Raw genomic sequence first — 16830 nt, 5'->3', positions numbered from 1 at the left:
CTGGTGTTTGGGAGGATTCAAAAGGTTAAGTGGGACATCCAAATTGTCTGCAGCCCAACGACCAGCAACTCGATGGCTGATGAGTCACCAGGATCTCGCTTATGTAATCACATCGAATATAAACAAACCAGGCTGCAGACGACGAGGTTCATTGTCGCCGGCGTCGTCTTCTTGTCAAGGATCCAGAGCCTGCCGTTGCTTCGCACTGCGTAAAGCTTCTTTTGACGGCCGTAGGCTTCTCAACTGACGAACATCCCGAAGCCCATTAGCACGGATCACGTGCTTTTTTGTCTCGTCACCAGCCGTCAACCAACTTTGCAGATCGTCAGCACAATCTCTAATGTCTTCCGGGGAGAGCGCGAAGCTTTGGAAGGCGGGTAAGCAGGGCTGACAATTAGGCGTACTTAGTGGCCGTTGACCGGCGTCAGGCCCTCACTTTGCTCGTTACACAGTTGTTGTTGAACTCAAGCCAGGCGTAACTGGCGAACAGTGTGAGGCTGCTCTGTCTCTGAACCTTCCCATCTTTACGACTCGGTTCACGAATGACACAGCCAAAGGATTTCTTTTGCAATATCCACCTGGTCAGCCATTTCCAGCTCTCAAACGCCTTTTGCACCACGTCTCACTTTCTCGCAGGTGCATACACTGCCGGACGCACCTTAAACACTGTGTATCTCCTTGATCTTCCCGCACATCTTTCGCGCCTATGCTCCTCCGTTAGTGATATCAAATTCACAATCCCACCGCCAGAAGATGACGTTGACAGTGGCCAAATCGTCACATGCCCGGTAGTCACTGGTGAAAGTGAGCCGGCTGAGCCTGCGGTTGTTGTCGAAGCCATGTCTCCTTTCCGGAATCCTGAAGAACTACCAAAATTTGTTGTACCATTGATGAAGAAGGCTTTGGCAGAATGGCTGGCCTCATCTGCATCTCGAGTTGTTGGACAAATCGAGGCTAAAGTGACCGTGCTCATAACATATTCTCCAAAAGTATGGAACTCTTTCTTGATTGCGCTTTTTACTTGCCATATCCAACGCTGGTATCTCGTATCCTCGCATTAGGAAGGTGCAAAGCTGGTTGCACACTGCGATGAACTCATCCAACCTAAAGCGGAGAAAACGGATGTTATAGTTTACGGCATGCCAAGAAAGAATGCCACCGCGAAAGATTCCCGATGGGTTGCGTGAGTGGGTCATCACTCGTGTAGTGTGCGGTTAGCACATGCTTATTCCACATATCCAGCGACCGCTCTGCATTAGAAAAATATTTGTCTCCAACCATCAATGAAGTCATTCTAACGGATCCGCATCTTAACATTTACGAGGGACTGACATCGAACTTCTGCGCCGTGCTAGCAGACACTTCTTCTGGGGGAAAACCCTACGTGGCGTGTGCACCATTGGAGTACGTTCTGCTAGGTACGATTCTCCGTATGGTTCGACATGTTTGTGAACAGGAGAGCATCGAATTTCGGTTTGAGTTTCCGAAAGCTTCTGAGGCTGCCACTTGGCTAGGAGCATTCATTACAAGTGAGTCGAAATTCCTCAATCAGTGCCTGTTTTGTAATACGCTGACCAGCATGATGTTAGGCACATCGCGAGCTGTTTTACCGATTCGTGCTATCCATTTAAATGACGGAAGGTATGATGCATTCATGGATTTCGAAGTTTCGGGTAATAATAAATATGTCGAAATTTTGGAAGCCCTCCGATCGAACTTCCGTCAACATGCGAAACGATAGACATTATCAAACGCGGATTGAGGAAGGAGATGCTCGACCGCGCATCACCACTTGTGACATTAGATGATATAGATCAGATTAAAAGAGGTGCAGTCTGAACATACAGAGCCATTAACTAGTTACGCATCCAACAGTCCTAGTACTATTAAATAAAATACCTAGCCTCAGCGCCCGCGCTGGCGGCTTGTACTCATGGATATATTTATTCCTGTGAAATTGCTTCTGCTGCATTTGGTACACTCTGTGCATCAAAGGCTCCGAACACGATTCCCTCCCCAGTAGCCATCCCCCCGGTTTGTACTGGGGGTCCCTGCGATTGGGTCTGTAGGCGACTTCGAAGGACCGGGGGAAGGTGTCGCATGGGTTTTCGTATAAGCAGTTCAATTTCCCGTTTAAGATCCTCGATCTCTTGGGCTTGGGTATGCACCAAAGTTACTAATTTTTCCCGTTCTTGCACGTCCTTTCGTTGAGGACCTGAGTATTCTGCCGTCTAGTGGGTGGCCGTGTTGCCTTAGTTGCTGCTCGCCTTGAGCGAGGGAAGTTTCGAAACACTTACCGCGGAGAGCTGGCTGGTATTGAGCTGCTCTTCAAGCTTCTGTCGCGCGTCGGTCAGGTCAACAAGACTCTCTAACCGAACTGTGTTCTCTCTTGTAACATCAGTAATTTCTTCCTTTAGGCGGTTCAATTGCACCTGGAAGATCATACGCAAATCTTTAGTTCCCACTACCGAAACCGTTTACGAAGGGATCACACCTCCAATTCCTCGACTTCCTTTAAGCGCTTTGCGTCTTCCTTAGCAAGCTTCTCGCGCAATTCATCTGCACCTTTGTTCACGCCCATTCTTTCCAATTTTTCCAAATCGATGATATGACCGAATTTGAGCATCTGGACGTCTGTTGCCCGCGCTTCTAGCTCTTGCAGCTTCAAAAAAAGAAAGCGAGTCGGCAAAATGCATGGCAAAATGAGTGAAGGTTCATTGATTAACCTTCAGTTGCTTTTCCTTTCGGCTTTTGATGAGGTTCACGTGCATCTTCCTTAATTCCTTGTGCTGTTTCCGGATATCCGCTTTTTCCTAATCACAAGTCAGGCGATTTTAGCGTTTGTATCATTTGATAGGGATGTTACAATAGAAAGCTTACTTGCTGGAGCTCCTTGATACGGTTCCGTAATTTAGACAACCCTTCATTGACAAATACCAGAGCTGGAGACAAGTCCGTTGGCAGGGTATTGCGCTCCAGGTATTGCATCTGATGGAGGCGCAAAGGAACCTAATGCATTGCAAGAAGGATAGTGTAAAAGATTTGCATTGGGGTATTTGGATTAGAGGGGGTTTGCCAGTATGCCTACCACGACATCGAGTTCGTTTAGTTTTTGCTGCTTTTGTGTTTGGAACTCTTGAATTTCGCTCTCTGTGGTGCGCAGGGCCATATCAATAATTTTCTCTTTTTTGATAAGGGCATCGTTTTCCTTCTTGAGGACCTATAACATTGCACCGCCATACATTTAAAATCATAATTCTTCCTTTAGTCAAGAAGTCGATACAGACCTCAACAGCTTTTTGTATCTCTGCTAAAATATCTTCCTGGTCAAGCCTTTCTTCTCTCAACTCTAACACTCTGGCAAATGAAGCCTTATCGTAATCGGGTGGGCATTCTTCACCGCCCTCCAAATCATTTTCGGATGTGACTGATTCTTCATCATCATAGTCATCCATGTCGTCTTCATCTTCATCCATGTCCTCTTCTTCCTCAACTTCATCCTCGTCCTCATTGGAGCCTTCTCCTTTGGAAGCCGTTCCCTCTGGTTTGGACTTTTTCTGTGCATTTTTGATGCCAAGTGTCAGATACAGATTAAACTTGTGGACCATGAATTTGTTCAGTTACCTTGCTTCGCTTAATTTTCTTCCTGAAAACTCTGGTCAAGAATTCCTCATACCGATTATTCTCTCCCAGAGTCTTACGGAATTCTTCTTGGACTTCTTTTTCTTTTTTGATAACCTGCTCGATTTCAGACTTTTTGGCGTTAAGCTTCTCTTGACATTCCTTGATCTAACAATGATGTCAGTTATGTTCAGGCTAACAGTTACCAGATATATTTCCAACCTTGCCATCTATCTCGTCTTTTTCGTTTCGCTTCTGTGTTAATTTGTCCGCCAAGTGTCGATCGTGCTTTTCGAATTCTTTGAGGAGTACCCATTCTCTGTACAGAAGGAGGAGCTTCATGTCCGCGGATTTGAGATCTGAGAGGTTCCGTATCAGTTAAGAACGGAAACGCTCGGAAAAGCTCGTGACGAGCATCGAGAGCGCTCACCTGCTTCAAGGACAACCTTCTCTTTCACCAGTCTGTCAAGTGAGGTGTCAAAACTCTTGATTGCTTGATCGATTGCCTAGAGAGAGTGTAATGCCGACATGTTACATTGGTCTTCACGAATTCCATAGAAAATCCTGTCGCACCGAAACAATTTTCTTCTTCTTGTATACCAACTCCTTCTGTCTAATCTCCTGTTCCCTAATTTCCAAAGGTGACTTCTGCTGTGCAGTCTCCGCATCGCTAGCAGTCCTGGTAAGGGCAGGAGCCTCACTAACTGGTCTGGAATCTGGTGGCAGTCCCATTCCAATCGCACTGGCTCCCCTAGAAAGAGGAGGGTGTTGTTGGGTCGTGGGCCGACTCTTTGCAATGGTTGCGGCACCAGTAGGTGCTGCCTCTTTGGTTTGAACTGCAGAGCTACCGAAACCTCCCATTAGATCGTCCTGGTTTCCTCTTGCAGCGCTGACAGCTTGTGCGTCTTCTTTTTGGAATTGAGCAATATCCGCTGCTGTTACTTTATATCGGTTTTCTGGGTAAGCGGATGCCTGAGAAAAGGTTTGACAAATTTGAGGACGCTCAGAAGCAAAGATCTATACGCTGATCAGTAACGAACCTCCATTGTGGGAGTCCACAACTTGTCCTCGATAGGTACTCCAAGAGTAACCAGTTCTGTGTTGATTTCTTCAAGCTGACGATTTTGAATATCAACTTGCTCGACCAGAAACTTTTTACGGTCCCGAAGGTTCAAAACTTTTTGATTGAAATGCTGAAGGAGAAACCCAGTTCCAGATGCAGGTATAAGAAAAACCAAGTGATTCTCACGGTGCACCGTTTACCTCTTTCAACGAGAATACGCTCTCTTTGAGCAATAAAATCTGTCTCCGCTTCTTATCAGCATCAACTCTCTCACTCTCCGGTACGATGTATTTTTCTCCAGTCTTAAGTTTGTAATCCCCCATATGCTGCTCAGCATATCGGATTGCTGCTACGTCTCGAGGGTCTTCGTAACTCTCGTCAGGCTTGGCGTCCATAAGCTCCTTCCACATACTAGCACGCTCCGCCCGGAGTTGTTTGCGGGCTTCTAGCTTGCTTTTAGCATCCGTGGGCTGTCGCATAGCTAGCGGGTTAGTTCAGTTCTGTGCTGGAAAGTCACTGATAGCACTAACCTTTTCGGCTTTTTTGGACGGATTCATAGATTCGTGTGAGACTGTCTCGGGTATGTCGCCTCTATGGGCTTGACCGGCAGAATGCTCCCTCGCCTGCATTGTGCAACAGAGGAGTTTTAGAGCGTCGATATCAAATGGACTTGGAGAACAGCGAGGGTACGTACATATCCCACAGTCCTAGAAGGTCGACCGTCACCGCTCGAAAGGGGTTGAAGCGCAACCTCAACGGATTGCTCTAGCTTGGTTGTACGGAATGTAGCGACAATGTGGTTTGCCTAGTTAAAACATGAGACGATAAGCTTGGACGTCGCGTTGGTCACCATCAACGCTTAAACATTCCAAACCTTGAATGCCCGTATCTCAATACGCTCAGTCTGAAGAACGTCCAAGAAAGTTTTGCGTAATTTGTTTGGGATGATAGATTCTTTCTCAGAGATCCATTCGAGTTCCTTGCGGACTAGACGGATTTTCTCTTCGGATTCGCGCTCTATGTCGGCTTGAAGATCGGGATCTATCGTCAAAGCCGTGCGTGCTATTTGTTGCTCGGGAGGGGCCTTTTCGTTTTCTGCCACTAGTTTCAAGAACTCGTTGCGTAGTTCTTGGATGTCGTCTCTCGTCACCTAGAAAGAGGAAAAACGACAGTACCGTCAATGCTCACTAGTTCACATAGTACCGTACTCATGGTTGTACCTGCTTCTTGTTCTCTGCGTCCTCGATTTCTTTATCTTTTTCGGATTTGACTTTGGCTTCTTGCAGGGAATAGGCGTTGGAGTCAACGATGTCATCTATCATGTTCCCTTGATCGATCTCGAGCAATTCGGAACCTTCATAGGCTGTTTAAAAAGCGATTGGTGAGAATCCATATGAGATTCGTACGTTTGTCACTGACAGATCACCTTCGCTGCTCTTGATATCTTCCATGCTAACTCTCCACACGAATAAGCCGCCATCTGCTCCTGCAGTCGCAAAGAACGCATCATCAAAGGTGGCGGCCACACTGGTAATTCTCCCGTTCTTGCTATTATGTGCATGACCGAACCAATATTGGCCGGGTACATCTACTGTTCGGGTTAAATCGTCTGTAGAGTCAGGTTCTTCGACTATAGCTGCTTGCTCTGTTGCACGTCGCGCGGCTGCACTGGCTTCTTCTTCATCAAAGGCTTGCGAATATCGTGCATATACTTCGTGTCCCCCAGTCCATCGATACAGAAGGATATCCTCCAGGCGGAACTTGCGTATGCACGTCATCCCATCTGTTGCACCCGCAAGGAGGTACTTCCCGGAAGTTGACAGACGCATGTCCGTAAATGGTGCCTTGTAGACCAGGACCAACCTTAGAATTATCGATTGTTACTCTGGGAGGTTTCTTTGCTCAAATTGATGGTAACAATAACAAACCTGCTTTGCTTGGGTGTTCTATATTTGCACGCCCGTATTTCGTACTCTCCGTCTTTGTTTTGGAGAGCTATCAGAAAGTATCCGCCTTCGAGATACATCACATTTGTGATGGGAGATTCGTCCTCAATGACCAAACCATGTTTTTTGCGCGCGGCGGACGTTAGTCTTCCACTGATACTTTCGGGTTCTTCAGGTGACTCCACTGTTTTGGCTTCTGCTGAGGCATCCTGGTCTGCATCTATGCCACCACTCGCTCGAGCTTCCTGGGCGGCAGCAGTTGCAGCAGGAGTTGGAGCTGCAGTAGGTACACTCAGTGTCCATCGTTTGATTTGCAGTTGCTCAGGCTTCAGCTCGAATGTCAAACTATTGTCAACGGATTCTGGCAGGGGAACGATCATAGATAAAAGCTCGCCAGTTTCCAATATCATAAAAGCCCGCTTTCCTTCAATTTCCTCGTCCCTCACGTCCCCATCTCCCTTGATCTCATGGTCATTAAAACCGTCGTCTTCCACAGGCTCAATCTCGTCTATATTCAGATGGTTGTCCGGAGAAAACGAGAGTTTGGTGGGAACGGCTGCCACTGGCAGGAATCCGATCGGTATAAGTTTCACGAATTTTGGAGAAAAGATGACCGGGGGCTGCTCTTCATTGACCATGGGAGGCATTTCAGAATTGATTTTAAAAAAGAAAACAGTTTTGTCGGTTGATGTACTTGCGAGCCAAGTTCCGTCGGCGGAGATGCCAATCGAAGATATAGAACCATTATGAGGTTTGAAAACATACTGAAGGTCGAAGGCAATGTTACCCCCACCAACGTTCAGTGGTGTATGGGAGATGATTCGTAAGACTCCATCTGAGAATCCTGCCGCCAATGTGCAGCCTCGCGCATCTAAAGTCTGCAAAAAGACAGTTCAAGATTTACGCTCGTAGAGACGAGACAATATGCGAGATTGAACTTTACCTCGGGAAGATATACCAAAGCTGTACCGCCACTTGGATATTTTGTCATCCCAGCCAGGGTTTTGGTAATGTAGTCGTATGTTCGCAAGGTACCGTCCATCCCGAGACTGACCATGGAGTGCCCAAGTGGACTTGTATCTACGCCCGCTATACCTCCCGAGTGAAATGACACGATTTTCTCAGCAGACCTTTTTTGAGTATCCACTTTGAACAAATGCCCCAATTGATCTTGCACGAGATATTCCGTCGTCGCCCCCATTGATTTAATCATTGTTTTGATCTTTTGCAATGAAGGAAGGTCCAATGTTCATCAAGGGAGCACATGGCAGTAATGAAAACAGACATACCTTAACGTCTTTTCCTATCAAGATTTCGTCAATAGGTTCCATTTCAAATACTCGCGCCTGGCCCGCTGCCGCACCGACCGCTGCCCCGCTCTCCGGCGTACTGGCAGAAGCTTGACTCCCAGACGGTGCACTGACTACGTCCGCCGTATCGATTGTTTCAAAATCCCAAACCCGAATATAGCCGTCCTCCCCCGCAGTGAAGATCTCTCCCTCCACCAGCAGAATCACCTCAACTCGGCCCTGATGACAAGGTTTTTTGCCTTTGCCCGCAATCTCGCACTTGATCATTCCTCCGTCCCACAAAAGCAAATTGCCTGTTTCAGTGCTGGAAAGGACTTTGCCGTCAGGGAGTTGAACAAATGTTGCGATATCGGTGAGTTCAGTTAAGCCAAATTTGCCAATGTATCCTTGCAGCTTGAGCCCGGTGAATGTGCTTGCCATTCGCCAAAACTTTATGTGACCCATTCCAGATGTTGTGAGCTGGCCATCCGTGTCGGGAGAGAACGCAACACTATATACATCCTGGGGGATGGTTGGCCATATTGAAGAGGAAAATCACAAATAGTTCTATACTACCTACCTGCGAAAATGCCTTGCTTCTCAAAACAATCTTTTCTTGTTTCCAATCCCAGAGAGTGAGCATGTAGTCCGGGTCCATTCCAACACTTGCAAGTTTGTCGCCTTGATTGTTGAAGCAAATGTCAGAAAAGCCACGCTCGGCACCCTGGCGAAGGACTCGATAGAGTTGAAGGGAGGGATACTCGAAGATGTAGATGTTGGGAGATTCGTAGGATATTTCGGCAACAGCAATGTAGCGGTGAGAAGGATGGACCTATTGGTTGAGATAATGGTTTAGCTACCAAGGTTACATCTGGGTCCAATTGTCAGCTGCTTACCGCTATTGACCCAATCGCACCATCCCGCAAGCCAGGCATGTAGTCCTGGTCCAACGTGCGCAAGTTCAGGAACACTAGAACATTGCCAACAACGGTGGCGACAGTGTGTTCATTCAAGTAGTGTAAGTTATTTCGACGATGCGACTCGAAGCCAAAGGAATAACTGTACAATTATGAGATAAATGAGACTGTTGTTACGTATAAAGTCGGTTGCACATCCACTTACAATAAGGACAAGCTTGCTGCATCCATCTGTTTCGCCGAAACATCACTTGGCTTGAACGCCAACTTGTCATAGAAGAAGTTATCGTCCAGCATCAGATTCATATTTGACTGCTTACTAGACGTCTTTGCTATCAAGTGCTCCCGAGAGTTTGAGATGGCAGTTCCTACGGCCGATCGGTTCGGCGATGCTATCGGGTCACCCGGTGCTGGTAAAGACGTTGTCTGGGGAATTGGATCTCCTACGGCGGTTGTGCGCTTAGTATTGGTAGTTGCAGAGTCATGTGGAAGTGTTCCTGGTTGTGAAGACGGGCGACGTCCTTGGACTCCCGCATCACCATGCATTGTGGATGGTCGACGACCAGTGCTTCCCGGAGGAAGCATGGAAGTCATGCCGGCGTCTCCTGCCAGCGACGATTTACGTGAGATGGGAGGAGGACGGTTACCATGGCTTGAAGCTGAGATTCCACCAGGCGTTATTCAATGCTTTTTAAAGTGCTGAGGAGAATCAATATCATACCCTTGAACGTACCTGCCCTGGAATCGCCTTCCCTGTGTGGTCTTCTCGAGTCCGCCATTAAGGAACACAATGGCACTCTCTGATATGCCCAATATTCCAATATGCAGTACCGTATAGACTCTACGATCTAGCTGAGACGATCGCGGAGTGCTGACATAAGCATTTAATTGCACTGGAATGTCGGCTACATGCAAAAGGACCTCAATTCAGATATCTTCCTCCAAACGAAATGCAACGTGAATGTAAATAAGATACATTGCACTATGCATCTTACAGTGCTGCACTGCGAGCTCTGCAGCCGTGAGAGGGAGAATCGTCATTTTGCCTTTCAACATGTTCACGCCATGACTTGACGACACTGTACCCTGTCTGTCAATACACTCAACCCCTACGGACAACAAGGCATTAAAGCATAAACCAAGATGCTGACATGGGGCAAAAAGATCTAACCAATGACCCAAAATCACTTGTCCTCATGTTGCAAACGCTCACGACAAAGCATTGTGCAAATGCACCTCCAAGAAGGTCGTAGTAGCAGTTACATGACTGAGCCACCGTAAAATGATTCGCGTAAAGGAGTGGCACAGCAGCAGAATGTTATTTGACCTTGTTGAATTAGATGCCAGCTTGTTCTTCCTCTCTCTCGGCACCTGCGATTTGGACTTTTTGAACATAGTCCCGCGAGTAGACCGGAATCATGGCCGTCGGAAAGAACAAGTGCGTACGCTGTCGTTATTATTGCCGTCGTCCATGGCGTACGAAGAATGCTATCGCCCAGCATGGCCGAGCTTGTCCATGGCGACTCATGCCGTCGATCTCCAGCGCTGACCTTGTCCTATTTGCTTTTTTCTTTCTGCAGGCGTCTGTCTAAGGGAAAGAAGGGATTGAAGAAGAAGGTGTACGTACTGGATTGTTTACCGTTCTGATGGGGATGGATGGATGGATGGAGCGAGGCGGATGGATGGATGATTGGGGGGGTTGGGTTTTGGACAGTGGACTAATTATGACATTCCGTGGATCTCTTGACAATCTGCAGTGTGGACCCCTTCTCCCGCAAGGACTGGTATGACCTCAAGGCCCCATCGTTCTTTGAGGTTCGCAATGTCGGAAAGACCCTTGTCAACCGTACCCAGGGTTTGAGTATGTAGTGGAAATTGTTGACTGGAGATTTTGTTGAAGTGGAGACTGACCAACGAGGCTATTAACAATGTAGAGAACGCCAACGACGCTCTCAAGGGCCGTGTCTTTGAGGTCTCTCTTGCCGACCTGAACAACAACCAAGAAGACTCTTTCAGGAAGGTCAAGCTCCAGGTCCAGGAGATTCAGGGAAAGAACTGCCTGACCAACTTTCACGGCATGGATTTCACATCTGACAAGCTCCGTTCCCTTGTCAAGAAGTGGCAGGTGGGTGATTGGTCACCTTGGCTTGATATCTTTTGACATGACAATTGATGTGGACGATGCTCGTTAGTCCTTGATCGAGGCCTTTGTGGATGTCAAGACCACCGACGGCTACCTCCTCCGCCTGTTCACCATTGCCTTCACACAACGCCGCAAGAACCAACAGCGCAAGACCACCTACGCTACCCACGCTCAGATCCGTGCTATTCGCAAGAAGATGTTCGAGATCATGACCCGTGAGGCCGCCTCTTGCGACTTGAGGGAGCTTGTGCAAAAGTTCGTTCCCGAGGTCATTGGAAAGGAGATTGAGAAGGCTTGCCAGGGTATTTACCCCCTCCAGAACGTATACGTACGGAAGGTGAAGATCTTGAAGGCACCCAAATTTGACTTGGGCAAGCTTCTTGAGCTTCACGGTGAGGCAGTTGAGGACAAGGGATCCAAGGTGGTCGGAAGCTCCAAAGAGGTCAAGGAGGTATGTTTTGGCATACGTTGTCGGAATGCATATCAAGATGCAGAGGTGGACTCATTGTGATTCTTTATTTATTTCAGATCCCTGTCTTTGAAAGTGTGTAAAGGCCTGTCTGTAATATAGGAGTAATGCCTTTCTCCAAATACACTGCATTTTGAAATAGTTTATGTGTGCTGTCTTTATCTCTTTGGATTTGGACGTCCTTGTGCCATTTCAAGTTCACTGTTGTGTACCGTCATGTTTAAGCAAAACAAGTCTCACTCTCATTCTTGTAGCAAGCTGTTTCTTGTACGCTGTTCCTGTGAGCTCTCCACGGCGAGCTTCTCCCAGAGCAGAACTCGTAGCGTTAAAAATGGCGAAGACCAGAAAATGCTGACGTGATTGGTGTGGCTTAAACCCGAATTGCCCCGTCCTTGATCAAGGCGATCAGACGACGAGTTTGCGTGGGGGGCAGAATTGCCATGCACCCCATCTTTCCACGGCTACCGTCCAACCCCTTTTGTAGGCATCGCTTCAGCATATTGCCGTTTGCAGTGCTTTTTATCTTCTTGATACCTCGGTTGCTATCACAAGTCCAGGCAATCAACACAATACCATAGCAGAAAAGTACTTTTGAGATCACATAAGACACAGCGCGAGTCTAAGCATCCCAAGAGTTCCGTGGTCGTGATCATTGATGCATAACGTCCCACCTAGCGCTGCTGCTGCCTCTTCTTCTGCATTTTATCCCAACAGTTGGACGCCGTCTCCTGCTAGTGGCGACTCTGATCGCTCTCAAGCAGGGCGGGTAACAGAGTGGGCGAGGGCGAGTTCACTCGACAAGGGCTTTGGAAGGACAACGGGCTTGTGGTGGCAATCTGGAACGGGCGGGTGGAATAGAGAATATGAGAGTGCGATGAATGGGTGGGAGCAGGTTAGAAGGTAAACAATATACTAAAAGTCGCAAGTTGGCGAACCCCACGTTTTAGACATTGAGTATTTGTGTTGAAATTACGATATAGATCCGCCGGACAGGGATCCAGCAGCATATGGCAAGAGTCAAATGAGATGACAGTTGACAACGGCGACCCTGCAGCGTGGAACACAATGGGAACCGATTTGGAACCGACGCAAGACGATACGGGCTCTATCGAATGGGAAATGGCTGCACAAGCAGAGGACGACGAAATAGAATCTGCAAATGGAGAAACGTCCGCAGAGGGGTCTCATCGATTTTTCCGGTCCTTGCTCCAGTCTTGTTCACAAGGGTTTCATTCGATCGATCCAAGTGCTCATACTCCTGAGGTCCGACGAGCAATGTTGGCTTGCCAACTTGGATTGGATTATATTGATGCGTTGAATAATAAGGCGGATGAGGAGGCTGCTGAGAAAGTTAGGAAACTGGAGGCGGTTGCAAACGAAGCGACAGAGACGCCTAGTGACGGGTCGTCTCTTCAACGAAGATATATACCTCGACTGCCTGCTGAAATCTTGTTGAGAATGTTCAACTTTGTCTGTTACAATGGTGGGAACATAGGGTATGTTCCTTCCAAAGCGGTTCGGACCCTATTTTCATGCTCTTTGGTGGCACGCAATTGGAATCAGCCCGCCAATGCGGTGTTGTGGAAGCGGATTTATATGGCAGATCAACCGGCAAGATTTGGTCGGTTTGTGCTTGGTTCTGCAACGAGCAAGTATAACAAGCGTGAATGCAGCGCCCTTGTACGTGTTCTTAGCGTGGCATGTACAGATGCGGATCTATCACTGCTCTCGGTCGCTTGCCACCATACCACCGAACTTCATTCCCTTGAGCTACACCGAACACGAGACCCCGATGCACAGTCTTACCGCCTCTTGCAAAGATTACCCGATAGATTTCCCTCCCTTCGCTCACTTGTCGCTGATACCATTCATCCGTCTGCATGGCGCGATTTTTTGCGACTTTGTCAAACTTGTCCCCTCCTCTCCAACCTTCACATTAGCTTTGCTTCTGCCGATGACAACGATACGTTCGATCCTCCACGAGCAGCAGACTTTGAAGCACTGTTCTCCTGTATACCCTTCCTGCAATCTCTAAGTTTGTGGCGTGTACCATTACCTGCAAATGAAGAGGCCTTTGTTGGATCTCTCGCAACCCATTGTCGAAATCTCCGAGCAATACGTATCGATGATTGTGGAACGGATCTCACGATGGGGCTGGTGGTGGATGTGTGGAATCGGTGTCGGCAGTTGCAGTGTATTACGTTGCGGAATATTCGACAGCCGCCACGACGAAGTTCCATCAATCTTGAAGCACTCCCTAGCTTGCGGACACTGTTGATCGATGGGTGTTGGTTATCTGATGACTTGTTGTTGTGCATTGGGCGACATGCGCCGAATCTTGAGACGTTGTATATGGAAAACGATTGGCGAGATGCAACCGGCGCTGTTGGGAGTGTGGTGCATATAACAGATCGCGGACTTCTTGGACTGGCTCCACACCTTCGTAATCTCCGAACGGTCAGTCTAGTTGGACTTATGGGTGGCCCTCACCTGACAGCCCGTTCTGTTCGAGCTCTCTTGTCCTTTAATCGCAACGTAACAGCACTCAATCTTGCCCGACCGGATCATGCGCTTGCACATCTATCGGATTCAATATTTTTGGAACTTGCACCTTGCTTGATGAATATCAAACGATTGGAATTGTACATGCAAACGGAACTTTCTGAAGATGCGATCGCTCAAGCGTTGAGTGACGCTTATCGACTTGTTTCTCTGGGTCTATCTGGATGCCATCAACTGAGCGACGCAACGATATCCGCCCTCCCACAACTCTGTCCCATGCTGGAACGGGTGGATATGGCCGGGGTGACGTGTAGCGCCCAAGGAATGCAAGCCCTCGTGGATGCGGCCAAGCGGCTAAGAGAATGTGTTGTGGATTGCGGAATGGGGGATGGAGTTCGATGGGGCAAGGTGATGCATTTCGACGATCCGTGGAGTGAGGATGTCTTTTCACCTTACAGTGTTTGGGAGAGAGAAGTGAGACGGGTAGCGAGGGTTGCTGGGTTTGTTTACTAAAGATGAGGGCGATGATCCTTGCTTTAATTATTCTTGTGTAGGATAGTAGATTTTTTTTATATTCTTGACAGTTTATTATACACTTTTTTTAAAGGCATATCTTTATCAATTCGTTCCCCCCGACGTCTGGACTGCCAAACAAGAAGCCACAACACGTTCGGACATGACGAGGTGGCTGTGTAATCCATGTTCCATTTGTGGCTAAATCAACTTTTTTTGGTTTTTTATTCCACGAAACTGTCGACGTCATCGAAACTGACCAATCAGACGTCGTTCCAGCTTCCCGTATTGAGCCGCTCCCGCTTGGAATTTAAACTCGTCGTCGTCGTCGATTTCGCTTTCTTCCCCACGTTCACTCCATCCGACACCTTCCATCTTTCATCTTCGGCCGACTTTCACGAAAGCGGTCCGTTTTGGGAGTTGGTTGCAGTTGCTACTTGACTTTTGCTACGGACGAAAGCAAAAGGTAGTAACTACTTGAGGAGTCTGTTCTTTTTTTTGTGTAAAAAGAGACCCCCATTGAGTGTGTTGAGTTTTTCGTGTTGCTCCAGTGCTTTTTGAATTCGCGCAGCGCGTGTTTCTTCTTGCAACTCGTACTCTTCCTCTGTCTTGTGTGTTTTGGTCTCCTTGTCGTTTTTCGTAGAATATTTTCCTGTTCCTCTTTACTCAATAACAAGAAAAACAACCTCGTTGTCGGGCATCGAACCCGCAATCAATCACCTCCGTTCCTCAACACACCTTGTTATGACCTTTGCGCCTTCCAACACTTCATCCTTTGCCGACTGTGTTCTCTTTGATGACAACCCCAACCCCGGTACACTATTTCCTGATTATTCTGAACAAGATTCGTTTTACAACAATGGCCGCTATCTGCAAGACCTTCCCCCCGACGGGCTTCAAGCCCATTCGGTTCTAAAGGACTCTAATTATTCTGATTTGCAATTTGGGTGCGTTGATGTGTGTCGTGAGAATGTGCGAAATGTTGCGCTTAATGCGAATTCGCACTTTTTTAGTTTTGAAACACAAGGCCAATTTGCTGTACCGTACTGTTACCCTACCCCGGCTCTTACTCCTTCGACAAACTTTGAGAACAGTCCTACTGCTGCTCCCAAAGATTCTGGCGCCTCTGATTCCTCTCTTCTTGATCAACTCCTTCGCTTTGACGAAACAAACTTGTACGCGTCATCAACCGATCCGAGCATCTATCCGCCCTCTGCAGACGAATCCTTTGCTCTCCTAGACGCACCTCTTTTTGACCCTACCTCTGAATTTTTCCCTCCCGTTGCTGAAGACTCTTTCTTTTCACCTTTGCCTGAAATCCTTGCGGAGCCATCTGTTTTTGACCCTGAACAGCAGCCTCAAGCGCCAATTCCCCAGAGCACCTCTTCGGGAACTGTTACACTTTCTGTGGACCTTTTGTCTGCATTAATTCAGCTTGCTGCGCAAAAGAAGGCTAGTGCTGACGGTTCCTGCACCAACAGTCCGGAAGCAACAGAACTTGCCTCTCCACTCGGCGCAGAGTCTAAAGCTCGCGAAGCTCGACGACGTGTCACGAAGAAATATACTTGTCCCATTGACGGTTGCAATCGCGACTTTACCAGACGGTTCAACCTTGAAACTCATTTGAAGATTCACGACCCGAATCGGGAGAGACCATTTTCTTGCGATATTTGCGGGAAAGCTTTCTTGAAAGCAAGCGATCTCGCGCGTCATGGAAGTGTGCATAACGAAACGAAGCAGCACAGTTGCCCTGCCTTGGGTTGTGGCAAGCGGTTCTCGCGTAGCGATGCCCTTCGACGGCACATGAAAACGTCTGGTTGCACAGACCCTCTCGAAGGGAAATAATCGTCAAATGCCTACTGATTCGTTATCGGTATCGGGGTCCTCTTACGGGGAGTTGGTCCGCATGAATTCTCAACACCCTACAGTTGGGGTCGAGAGATGTTGTGGACCCCGCCCACCATGGCGGGGGGTCTCGCATGAAATGCCCACCATCTCTAGAGAGCCTCAACAAAAAAAAACGTCGTCGGCCCACTTAAATCGTTTTTGCTTTTTTGCTTTTTTTGTGACTTTATCCGTATGGTTTACTCTCGTACTAGTAGTATTTTCGTTTTGAGACCCTGCCCTTTCTTGTTTTGGGAGCAGTTGGCCGGTTATCTGAACTGGCGTGGACTCGAGCGTAGCTATGTGTGCGAGGGAAAAATGGTTGGAAATCATTGGTGATTTGATGGATTGCCAATATAATGCGCGAAATTTGTGTGTGCTTTGTGTCTGCGTGTGTGTGTGTTAGCGATATCGCTAAATGTTTGTAACAGTGGGAATTTGTGGTGTTTGGAGGGAAATATATATTGTTATTCAATGAGTGAT

At 47.7% G+C, this 16830-nt stretch overlaps 5 protein-coding genes across 5 annotated transcripts; 4 read left to right on the top strand and 1 right to left on the bottom strand.

The window, feature by feature from the left end:
- The first annotated feature begins 136 nt into the window (after positions 1 to 136).
- Positions 137 to 1942, top strand: SPPG_04679 (uncharacterized protein). Its single transcript, XM_016752911.1, has 7 exons — positions 137 to 377; positions 453 to 581; positions 637 to 989; positions 1062 to 1183; positions 1243 to 1529; positions 1590 to 1641; positions 1704 to 1942. The coding sequence occupies exons 1-7, from the start codon at positions 341 to 343 to the stop codon at positions 1837 to 1839; spliced, it is 1116 nt and encodes a 371-aa protein (XP_016608394.1). The 5' UTR covers positions 137 to 340; the 3' UTR covers positions 1840 to 1942.
- SPPG_09216 (uncharacterized protein) lies at positions 1797 to 9615 on the bottom strand (the record flags this gene model as incomplete). Its single annotated transcript, XM_016757373.1, has 26 exons — positions 1797 to 2231; positions 2298 to 2432; positions 2495 to 2662; positions 2727 to 2813; positions 2881 to 3009; positions 3089 to 3220; positions 3288 to 3557; positions 3625 to 3789; positions 3844 to 3980; positions 4052 to 4127; positions 4195 to 4593; positions 4662 to 4814; positions 4885 to 5154; positions 5215 to 5307; positions 5379 to 5489; positions 5559 to 5834; positions 5905 to 6047; positions 6111 to 6547; positions 6613 to 7508; positions 7574 to 7852; positions 7920 to 7984; positions 8051 to 8441; positions 8500 to 8751; positions 8816 to 8978; positions 9042 to 9495; positions 9570 to 9615. The coding sequence occupies 26 exons, from the start codon at positions 9613 to 9615 to the stop codon at positions 1944 to 1946; spliced, it is 6015 nt and encodes a 2004-aa protein (XP_016608393.1). The 3' UTR covers positions 1797 to 1943.
- Positions 9616 to 10171: 556 nt separating this feature from the next.
- Positions 10172 to 11691, top strand: SPPG_04676 (40S ribosomal protein S1). Its single transcript, XM_016752910.1, has 6 exons — positions 10172 to 10274; positions 10417 to 10455; positions 10594 to 10697; positions 10771 to 10961; positions 11029 to 11430; positions 11508 to 11691. The coding sequence occupies exons 1-6, from the start codon at positions 10255 to 10257 to the stop codon at positions 11529 to 11531; spliced, it is 780 nt and encodes a 259-aa protein (XP_016608392.1). The 5' UTR covers positions 10172 to 10254; the 3' UTR covers positions 11532 to 11691.
- Positions 11692 to 11859: 168 nt separating this feature from the next.
- On the top strand, positions 11860 to 14562 carry SPPG_04675 (uncharacterized protein). The gene is made up of 2 exons (XM_016752909.1): positions 11860 to 12348; positions 12429 to 14562. Exons 1-2 carry the CDS (start codon positions 12104 to 12106, stop codon positions 14461 to 14463), a joined length of 2280 nt encoding a protein of 759 aa, XP_016608391.1. The 5' UTR covers positions 11860 to 12103; the 3' UTR covers positions 14464 to 14562.
- A 236-nt stretch (positions 14563 to 14798) lies between these two features.
- On the top strand, positions 14799 to 16829 carry SPPG_04674 (uncharacterized protein). Its single transcript, XM_016752908.1, has 2 exons — positions 14799 to 15410; positions 15477 to 16829. The coding sequence occupies exons 1-2, from the start codon at positions 15208 to 15210 to the stop codon at positions 16306 to 16308; spliced, it is 1035 nt and encodes a 344-aa protein (XP_016608390.1). The 5' UTR covers positions 14799 to 15207; the 3' UTR covers positions 16309 to 16829.
- Position 16830: the final 1 nt, after the last annotated feature.

Source organism: Spizellomyces punctatus, assembly GCF_000182565.1.
Source record: "Spizellomyces punctatus DAOM BR117 chromosome Unknown supercont1.7, whole genome shotgun sequence".
NCBI lineage: Eukaryota > Fungi > Chytridiomycota > Chytridiomycetes > Spizellomycetales > Spizellomycetaceae > Spizellomyces > Spizellomyces punctatus.
Note: the sequence above shows the minus strand (reverse complement) of the source record. Positions and strands in the feature narration are given on the sequence as shown.